General features: G+C 34.7%; 1 protein-coding gene across 1 annotated transcript; it reads left to right on the top strand.

Annotated features, from left to right (window-relative positions):
• Nucleotides 1–92: 92 nt before the first annotated feature.
• Nucleotides 93–10926, top strand: LOC123536908 (galactose mutarotase-like). The gene is made up of 9 exons (XM_045320409.2): nucleotides 93–360; nucleotides 2588–2654; nucleotides 3201–3328; nucleotides 4309–4466; nucleotides 5782–5991; nucleotides 6328–6409; nucleotides 8038–8182; nucleotides 9500–9671; nucleotides 10034–10926. Exons 1-9 carry the CDS (start codon nucleotides 246–248, stop codon nucleotides 10115–10117), a joined length of 1161 nt encoding a protein of 386 aa, XP_045176344.2. The 5' UTR covers nucleotides 93–245; the 3' UTR covers nucleotides 10118–10926.
• Nucleotides 10927–11498: the final 572 nt, after the last annotated feature.

Raw genomic sequence — 11498 nt, 5'->3', positions numbered from 1 at the left:
AAAATTAGGCCCTGTTTAAAATGCAGGTAACATAATGTTACGCTGACATAGGTCAATGATCTGGAGGTGTGTTACCTCGGTTTGAAAAAGGAGGATTGGATTCTATCCGTATTTGGTTACCTGGAAATACTTAACATTTTGAAATAAGAGTAAGTTTTACACGATTCACACAACTGGAAAATTGTTTCTACGTTTTTAATTACGGAACTTATTCAACGTGTTGTGCAAACGTTTTTAAAAACAGCATGCCGAAGGGAGGACAAAGGCCGATATGTATTGCAATGACTGTAGTTTGTTTGATTGCAATAGCTCTGCTGGCACTTACAATATACTTTGCTGTCTCAAGACCAGACTGTGAAGGTAAGAAAGCCGTATGTCTTTAGTTTGAGGCTTATTTTTGTTTCATCAAAAGGACACGCCTGCAGACCTTTATCAAATGTTTTTAAAGAAAGTACTTCATTTAAGTCAGAAAAAGTGAATCATGCAGATTAGACTGTATCTAAATATATAAAAACAAACATTGCAACACTCGTGTGTAGAAATTTCATTTTCTATTTCGCGTCAGTTACACAGTATGATTACGTTAGTTACATAGTATGACTGCGTCAGTTACGCAGTACATGTACGTAAGTTACGCAGTACAAGTACGTTAGTTTCGCAGTACAAGTACGTTAGTTACGCAGCACAAGTACGTAAGTTACGCAGTACAAGTACGTTAGTTTCGCAGTACAAGTACGTAAGTTACGCAGTACGTTAGTTTCGCAATACAAGTACGTAAGTTACGCGGTACAAGTACGTTAGTTTCGCAGTACAAATACGTTAGTTACGCAGCACAAGTACGTTAGTCAAGCAGTATAAATGCGTTAGTCACACAATATAAGTTTCAGGATGTAAAAAAAAATGAAGATGGAATAAGGCTACTCTATATTTGAAACTATATTGATGATTGATATGATGCAATAGTGATGTGTCCATTAAAGCTACTCGTACATGTAGTGAAAATGTTTACTCGCAGTTTGACATAAGAAGTAACACGTTTACTGCCATATACATTGTTATCATATTTCAACAAAGTTGAAACTGTTCGACTCTTACTACACAAGGAGAAATGAAAAAAAAAGCTAGTGTATAACTGAGCCTCTTTCAATCAACACGATGTAAATTTTTTGAAATATCTAAACGCAATTTCAAGGAAATATCTTTTTATTTTGTAACGTTTACCATAAAAGGTCATTATGTCCTATTTCGACAACAAACTTTATGAACAAATAACCCGCTCATTGTATTCTGATATAGAAATTTTAGGCGAAGGTTCTGCATATAGACCTGAATGAGCATGAAATTAATTTGTTAATATCGTTGTGACTATAAAATCAATTCAGAAAAATGATGAGGGCAGACCAGAAAATCGCATATACCCGATTTCCATTGCGTCCAACGTTAAGTTGTCAGTTAATCCAGAATATTGAATAACTTTGACAAGCTAATGAATCAACGTTTGACAAAATATTAATTGTAGTTGAACACAATGGTATTTTTACATCGGTTCATATGGGTTTTTTTTCTGAATCATGAAAATACAGTGTTTAATGTATCCAGGGCTTTAACTTCTACTATTTTCTCCATTCCCAGACTCTGAGACCTCTCTTTTGATATTACATATATACTGCACTAGTATTTTAATTATATCACTTGCTGTATCACTGAACATATCTAAAAAGATCACTGCAGCTATGAACGAGTTACTTTAATTGCACTTAGCCTATAGAATATTAAGTGTTTACAGTATGGTAACCTGACCCCCACCCGCAACCGCAACACACAACGAAGATATTATGTTTATTCTAGTTTATCTGCAACATTTTCATAACTCAGGTGAAAAGGAGTTTTAATGTATGAACTGGAAATAAATGTTAAATGATAATCCTTTATGTTTTCTGTTTATCAGAAATCTATATTTAGAATATCCTTGAGACGAATAGGACGCAACAAAGCAAAATATAAATACAATATTAATATGTAAAATATCAAACTGGGTTTGTTTGAGTATGTTTGTGAGAGGTGAATAGTATGCGCAACATCCCTCACGCCCCAAGCACCGACTTAACCGGAATTCTATTACATAGATATCAAATTCACTGGTAAAGGACCAGAAAATATAATAACACTGGATACGTACAGCGTTGTGATAGATAATAAAATCTATAAAACGATCCTAACAACTACATTCTCTAGCCTATGTAACGTTCACATTTCTGATATCCTATCAAAATTAAATACCCCTGCCCACACTCCCAATCCTACGTTACCATAAACAAACAATTATTTTTAGGCCTTACAAAAAAAGAACCATAGGGATCTAAGTACAGTAGCTGGATATCGGTATTCGATAAAGGCAGATGTTAATATACATTGACATTGTATACTTAAGTCACCATACACAGGTATAAGAAACCAATATGTTTTAGGCCAAATACACACACTATACGCTTAACCTTCACGTATTTGTTATCTCAACCTTGACTGGACTTACAACAATTTTTGTATGCTTTATAATAAGTTTATTTTTAAACTCTTTCCTGTCTAGAGAAACCTGTCATGCCTATAAGCAAGGAGTTATACGCTAAAACAGACGATGACAGGGAGATATCAATGTAAGTGGAATATTGCATTAAATTATATGCATGTGTTACAATCTGTATGTATATATGCTAGTTTGGTGTACGTTTAGATGATCATCGCGACTATACGGTGTCCTGTTAGGGCCGTCGTGCTATAGTTGTCGCATCAGCTACACGTGCTGTCGTCAGTGTAATAGAGATGGCATTAACGGGACACCGTATATGTGCGTTGGTGGTTCCTGTGTAGGCTCGTATATTCAACATTATTTCCCCTACTTAGTATCTTTTTTTTTGCAATATACAATAGCTTGATCTAGTTAAAATTCTTTTTGAAATACACCTTTTTACTAGTTTTTACTAAATTTTATTAGTTTTATTTGTTAACAGGCAGTTATACCCATTAATTGTGCACACATATATACATTATATCAAAAATGTATAGTTAATATGCTGTATATACATGTCTTATAACATCATTTTAGAAGAGAGTATGTTGACTAGTTTATGCATGTTACTTTAAAGCTGCATAATAAAGAGAGCATGCACTCATTTTGCTGATAAATATTATTTGAATTACAGATTCACATTGAAAAACAGCCAGGTTGAAGTACGGATTATTGACTACGGAGGCATTATCACAAATATTTTGGTCCCGGATAAGGACGGAAAAATTGACGACGTGATACTTGGTTTTGATGCATTTAAAGGTTGTACCTTTTATTTTTAATGACATTGAACGTGGGTATGAATTTTTAAGTACATGCCAGTCTCAAGAAATGTGTCAATTATTCATTTAAAACTAGTGCTTTTAATTACATAAAATCATTAAATTTTATGGTTAATGAATTTTGTTTCTTACAGTGAATCAAGTAGTCCAGAAAAGCCTTAGGATAAATTGTTTGGTTATTAATTAGAATTGTTACGTGAAGAAGAATAGATCTTCCAAGAGATATTGTATACGAAACTTAATTGATTTATACTACTTAATGTTACACGGAATGAATTTCATGTAAATGTAATTAATATGAGCCGTGCCATGACAAAACCAACATAGTGGGTTTGCGACCAGCATGGATCCAGACCAGCCTGCGCCTCCGCGTAGTCTGGTCAGGATCCATTCTGTTCGCTTTCAAAGCCTATTACAATTAGAGAAACCGTTAGTGAACAGCATGGATCCTGGCCAGACTGCGCGGATGAGCAGGCTGGTCTGGATCCATGCTGGTCACAAAGCCACTATGTTGGTTTTCTCATGGCGCGGCTCAATTATGTTTTTCTTTGAGTAGCTGAGTTTAGCAGGTAACTGTATATATTCAGCTAACGAACTATCAGATATGCATGTGACGAGTAGCGAGTGACTCTTTTGTGGGTGTCTATCCGGCTTGGGCATAGTTTCCCTGGTCCCAGCCCAGATGTATTTACAATGGTATTGTACGTCTAATAGGGGTAACACATCCAATTATATATAGGACACAAGACCGCAGGCCGGAATGTTTTAACCAGACTGAAAAATTATAAAATTAACTTTGGAGACCAGTCACGGAATATAGCATTTGCCAGTTTACGGTTGTTTCTTTGCCTTATATGGCCAATCCTACTACTGTTGTTGTCAGAGTAGATATATGATTTGATATGCGCCGCGCACAGCATTTGTTATTATCACGAACATGCTTTACTATGTATTTTACAGGCGGATATGACAAAAATCCTCCATACTTCGGAGCGTTAATTGGTCGCTATGCCAACCGAATTGCCAAAGGTCATTTTACGCTGGATGGGGTAACATATAACCTCACTGTCAACAATGGCCCCAATGCACTTCATGGCGGCATTAAAGGCTTTGATAAGGTAACGGTTACAATTTTAGAAATATACAAAAACACTTTTACCTGTAAAGATAATATTGATCAACGGAAGAAATGTAATCTATCAATATTTTCTTTTTGGAAGAGTCTTCTTAATAGCCATTTTTATAGGATAAAACTTCCAAAAGGAAGAATCTGCTTGATGGCCATTTCTGATAGGAAGAATCTTTTTAATGGACATTTCTTATAGGAAGAATCTTTAATGGACATTTCTTACAGGAAGAATCTTTAATGGCCATTTCTTATAGGAAGAATCTTCTTAATGAACATTTCTTATAGGAAGAATCTTCTTGTCTTGTCAAGAAATGATGGCTATTTCTTATAGGAAGAATCTTCTTTAATATAGGAATAATCTTATTAATGGAATAATCTTCCGAATGGCCATTTCTTATAGGAAGAATCTTTTTAATGGACATTTCTTATAGGAAGAATCTTTAATGGACATTTCTTACAGGAAGAATCTTTAATGGCCATTTCTTATAGGAAGAATCTTCTTAATGAACATTTCTTATAGGAAGAATCTTCTTGTCTTGTCAAGAAATGATGGCTATTTCTTATAGGAAGAATCTTCTTTAATATAGGAATAATCTTATTAATGGAATAATCTTCCGAATGGCCATTTCTTATAAAAGTGAGAATTTTCTTGATGGCTATTTCTTATAGGAAAATCTTAAAGGAAGAATCTTCTTAATGGCCATTTCTTATAGGAGGAATCTTCCAAAAGGAAGAATCTTCTTCATGGCCATTTCTTACAGGAAAATCTTCTTAAAGGAAGACTCTTCTTAATGGACAATTCTTATAGGAAGAATCTTCATAAAGGAAGAATTTTTTAATGGCCATTTCTTATAGGAAGCATAAAGCACAACCGGGCAAAATATTAGCAGACTCAGTTTCACTTAATATGTTCAGCAGATGACATGAAATTGCAACACGCCTCATGCCCTACTTGCATTGTTTTTTTTAAAAGCGGAATTCTGTAATACATTGAATGGACCATAAAATCCCAAAAGACCACCAAAATAACACCACTAAGTCCAAGTAGGTGGAGACATTCTGTGACCGCCACATGGTACTTGTGATAGTTCATACAAATTATCAAAAAATCTTTTAGAACCATAGAAAGCTACCAAGCAAGATAATAAATCGAACTTAAAATCGGACAGGAAAATGAGTGTTTCTGTATTATTCGTGTTCAGGATTATTTTATGATCTTGACCTTTATCATTTTAGACATTGTCAGCCATCAGACGACCATGTTCCGAGAAGGATCATAAAACGCTTTTATGCTTATATTTCAGCGTCTATGGACTTCAAGTATACAAGACAACAAACTAGTCCTTCAGTATACCAGCGCAGATGGTGAAGAGCATTATCCGGGAGAGGTCAAGGTCATGGTCACTTATCAACTGACTGATCAGAATGAACTTATTATCAATTACAATGCAACAACAAACAAGAAGACAGTTATCAATCTGACAAACCACGCTTACTTCAATCTTGCGGGACACGTGAGTAATAGCTATTGCTTTTCTGCCGACGGCTTCCTTTGAATAGAAACACGCCATACTCTTGTTCTATCCAGCCCTGTAGTATGCCTGTCGCCGCACTTGGCTTAATCAAACATCTGCTGGTATGTTCTTGTAAAATACACGTAGATCTTAAACTCCTAGGAACATAGAGCAGATTCTCTATAAATATCGTGATAACCTCAAGACGATAAATTCTTCTGTTGCCTTTTTAACTATGTATATGTTATTGCATTATTGCATGCGATAAGGCATGCAATAACAAGACTCATACTGATAATTATAGCAAAAGGTTGGACCGTTTTGTTGACTTTTCAGGCTTCTGGAAGTTTGAATGGCCATACCGTACGCCTAGCAGCCGACAAATATACGCCGGTAGATGACACCTCAATTCCAACAGGTGAGTACGATTAATTTAAAAGTTTTTTTGTGAATCATATTATATAGCAGATTAATATAGCGCCCTTTCTGTAACAAACAGGTTTCAAGGCGCTTTATATATACAGTACAGACGCACAGCGCCAGTTTCACGTCTTTGGTACGACTTAGTCAGGGATCAAACCCCGACCTCCCGCACTCAAATAGGACTCTAAGTTATTATCCCCCGACGAAAGTCGGAGGGATATAGTTTTGGCGTTGTCCGTCCTTCCGTCCTTCCGTCCGTCCGGAGCCATATCTAGGAAATGGTTGCGAATATTTATTTAAAACTTCATATACATGTTCACCTCAATGAGTTCTTGCGGCCCGTCAAGTTTCAGTCAGATTGCCCAAGTAACACCAGAGTTATGACCCTTAGAAGTTTCTAGTGTTAACTATATAGGTACTATAAATATGGCAATTACAGAATTTAGATCACCATAATGTGGTTGTGTACACACAATTTCATTTGGATTTAATTGTAAATTAAGAGTTATTGCCCTTCAATTGTATAAAAATCCACATATTTGTACATAACAAACTTACCATTTGGTAGAATTTCATTAAATTTCTTTCATTCTTTTCCATGAACATTTATTGTAAACATGTGAAGTTGTGTACCCACACCTGGTCACCCTCTTAGCTTGATCACCCCATCCCCCCCCCCCCCCCCCCCCCAAAAAAAAAAAAAAAAAAAAAAAAGAAAAGAAAAGATTCATTCCTTATTTTAGATTTTTTCCAAACAAACTTCATATACATGTTCACCCCCTCCAACTTCACCCTTTTACCTTTTTTTTTTTCATTTTTAATTTTCAATCAATATTTATAATCAACATCTCCCGTTCCCCTGCACCCACATCCCCTAAAAAATAAATATATACATATATCTATATATAGATATATATATTTCCATTCCTTTTTTTTTTTTTAATGTTCAAACCTTCAACATGTTAAGTTGTGACTGCACAAACCTTGCCCTCAGCCATGTTCAAGATATCTTACCTGTGTTCTCTTAAGGACATCTGATCTTTTAAATTCAAATGTACATGTAAACAGCAACACCTGGTGCCAAACCACTCAAAGACATATTTCATTCCAGTTAAACTTCAAGCTCATATTTCAATTAACTGCATTTAATTTTAAAAGCTAAGCTTATTACAGTAAGCATATCCCAATCAAAATAAATTCTTTAGTCAGGATCAAAGTATCATACATTTATTATGTACTCTTTAATTAAACGTTTGTTTTCTGTTAAATTGATTTTGACTAATGAAATTATTTGCTTCTTATTAACATCCTTAACTTTTTGCCGGATATATCTTTTTGCCATTCCTCACCACAAACCCTTTCGGCGGGGGATACCAATTCATCGAATTTGCTTGTTTAAAATGATTTCACATTTATTAAAAACGGCGATTCATACGTTAGTTTCAGGCGATCGGTGAAAGAAAAGTTTTAGACTGGAATTGACAATGCCATATTTACAAAGTTCGTTTGTTTTGGGTATATCAGAGAAACCATATGGAGAAAATGTTGCTAAAAGGTGTTATTATATGAGAAGAATTGTGTTAGTAGATTGTGTTAGTAGAAACATACTGTCCTCGATTTCAGGTGTGATTGATAGCGTTGCAGGAACCATGTTTGATCTTACAACGGACACGAACCTTGTAGACAGGTTGCCTAATGTACCAGGGGGTGTAGGGTTCGATCATAATTTTGTCCTTGAGAAGCCAGGCTGGGATAAACATGCTGCCAGGTATGTTACATCTTTTATTTACTAAAAAATCATTACTAGGCAATTGTTGTTGTCAGCACGAATATATATGTACTTGTGTAGAACATTTGATGTTTTTCCAAAGCAAAAACTGAAAGAAAGTTCTTTGCTCCAGTTGTTACTGAAATTATCGATAGATCTTTATCATCTGGTGTGTTTCCAAGTAAGTGGGAAAATGCAGTATTGAAGAAGGGTTTCCACTTAGAACTTGAGAACTATAGACCTCTGTCAAACTAGTCATTTCTATCAAAATTACTTGAGATATCAGCCCTGCGACAAATAACTTTCATAATAATAATTTCAGCATATCAGAGTGCATATTGAAAAGGTCATGGTGTAGGAACAGCAATGGTTAAAAATGTATATATATATAGCGATTTATTAGACGCTATTGACAAGAATCTTGTAACAATCGAGGTTATGATAGATCTTAGCGCCGCGTTTGATACAGCTGATAATAGTACTTAATTAGTAATTAAATGTGAATGTTGGTGGATATACAATGCAGTGTGTTCGATATGCATATAAGAAAGAAATGCCAAACTGCGCATGTCCAGCTTAGAAACCTGCAAAAAAAGACCACTCGTAAACAACTGTCACAAAAGTGAACAGAGATCATAGTGCATGGATTATTCATTCTCATCTTGACTTTTACAATGGACCTTTTCACCGATATCCCTGCCTATCAGATCAAAAGACTTCAGAGAGCGAAAAACCAAGCAGCCAGAATTGTTACCAATGCCATTCAAGACAGTCATCCATTCCTACAACAAAAAATCTTTAAAAAAAAAAATCACTGGCTGTCTGTAAGGGCAAGAATTATTTTCAAAATTCTTGTTCTTGTATTTTGTACTTTGCAAGGAAAAGTTCCATCTTATTTGAGTTTTTTTTATAAACGTGTGCTCATGGAAAATATAGATCAAGATCTTCAAACGACATCCAGTTTATTGACCAAGAACGAGACTCGCTGATAGATACTTTGCAGTTACTGGACAAAAATGGTGGAACAATCAGTTTTCCTAGTGATCTTAAACTTATGAAAAATGAACAATATTTCAGAAAAAACCCTGAAAACTTACATCTTTAGAATGTTATACGGTTGAACTGCTGAAATGTCTTTATGTCATAGCATGAAATTTGTTAATGACCTGTAACTATGGGAAGCGCAATAGAATGTTTTTGAAATAGTTTTTGCGCTATACTGATGTATTTGTATTTGTAATGTATTTGATCATAAAAGCGGTCACCTTTTTGTTACATTTGAGCGATACTCATTTTCTTGTAAAAATATTTTTCAAGGTTGAGACATTCTCCCAGTGGACGACAGATAGATATGTACACTACAGAGCCCGGTGTTCAATTCTACACTGCATTTTATTTAAATGAAACAAACGCCAAGGGCGGGGCGACCTATGGCAGGTTTGGTGCATTCTGCCTCGAGGCTCAACATTACCCCGATAGTCCAAATGAGGTAACGCAAGCCTACGATATACTTCTGCAATCGCTTTCTTATGTAACATACACATGTATAAGTTATTGCTTAAGCGTCTTTTCCCTTTCTCAGTTCCGCTAGATTTTGTGTATGATAACTTTTCTCATATGATAGGTGGATTTACCCTCCCTACAAAAAACAACAAAAACAAAAACATTTCGAGCAGTGTTTTCCGTACTGCTTTTCATAGCTTATTAAAAATAAAGTATTTATTCTGCATTCCATTTTGCGATTAAGAATTCGTTTGCAACAAAGCACTGTGCGAATACAATATAATTTATTTGTTAAACAATTTATTGAAATACATTGTATGACTTAAACATTTCATCTCCATTTTTCAGCCTTCATTTCCGACGACAGTGCTAAGTCCTGGCGAAACGTACAGACAGACAACCAAATATGTGTTCAGTATTGCAGAAAGTTAATGTTCATTTGATTGTTGTGTTGTTTTCATGAATTATTTTTCATTTAGAGAAACAATAATTAATCTTACGTTACAGTGTAGTGCGCGGATCACCGAAATTGTGATTAATATACACATGTGCTTCCCATTTCATATTTTATTAATGCAACTGATAGCTTCGCGCTATTTAAATTAAATGTGTAAATCAGTTTGTCGTTGTGTAAAATAAGTCTTAACTCCTTAGTCAATTTTCATTATATAAGCTTTTCTTTATTCATTTTCATTATATACGCTTTTTGTTTTTCATGTTCATTATAAAAGTTTTTCTTTATTCATTTACATTATAGAAGATTTTCTTAAGATTGTCCATTTTCATTTTATAAGCTTTTATTGTGTAAGATGTGGTGTTCTTTGCCTAATGATCACAAAATATTTTCCGAGCCGAGTTTGATAACGAAACTTCATTTGTCATTTACATGTAAATCTAAATTAAATGTTTACCATTAAATGTTAACTTAATGGTCATTTTCAAGTTACTTCAGTATTGATTGGAGTTCTAGTAAAGTTTCCTATCAAATCTCCGCTGAGACCGAAAAATGTTTTGTGAACATGGGACCGCGGTCTACGGATGTTAGAATTGCGTGTCTGTCAGAGGTGCATTCTTATATGTTTTGTGTATGCCCCTCGAAGTTTCAAAATGTATTTTGTGCCCTATTGTCTTGTGGGATTCGAAATCATCACTAAACAGTATTCTGAGAAACTTATGTCATCTGTGAACTCCAACATGTAGAAACTTTTGAAAGATAATAAATACTTTTTATGTATAAGTTTTGTATGTCGTTACTTTTTTGTAATTTACATTTTCCCTGTCAAATTAAAATAAAGTGTGTTTGGCATGATGTAAGTCACAAGACAATTCAGTGCTGTACTTATGATGATGCTGAGATGCCGACTGATGATGATTATGATAATGATGATGATGATGATGACGACGACGAAGTCCTTTATGGTTATATAAGCGTTGCTTACAGTAGAACTAAGAACATGTGCGGTAATTAGACCTTCCAAATTTGGATATTATTTTATTCTCCTAGCACCTGTTCTGTTTGTACCGCGACCTTCTAGGGGACATTGTACCAATTCAGTTCCTTCTTTATTCCATATGAACAATCAATATCACAAGACCTTATTTTCAATACTTTAGAGCATTTCAGTGATAGGAAAACAATACATTGCCAGTTAGTATAACATGGCTTCTTACAAAGCAAAAAATATTGAGATGTTATGTTACATACAAAAACTAATCTATTCTGAAAAATATCATCCTCTGAAAATGCTCCCATGAAATCTTCCGTTTAGCATTTACACGTAAGTAGACATTTTCGCAATGAATTAAACTCAAA

Source organism: Mercenaria mercenaria, chromosome 1 (genome assembly GCF_021730395.1).
Source record: "Mercenaria mercenaria strain notata chromosome 1, MADL_Memer_1, whole genome shotgun sequence".
Taxonomy (NCBI): domain Eukaryota; kingdom Metazoa; phylum Mollusca; class Bivalvia; order Venerida; family Veneridae; genus Mercenaria; species Mercenaria mercenaria.
Note: the sequence above shows the minus strand (reverse complement) of the source record. Positions and strands in the feature narration are given on the sequence as shown.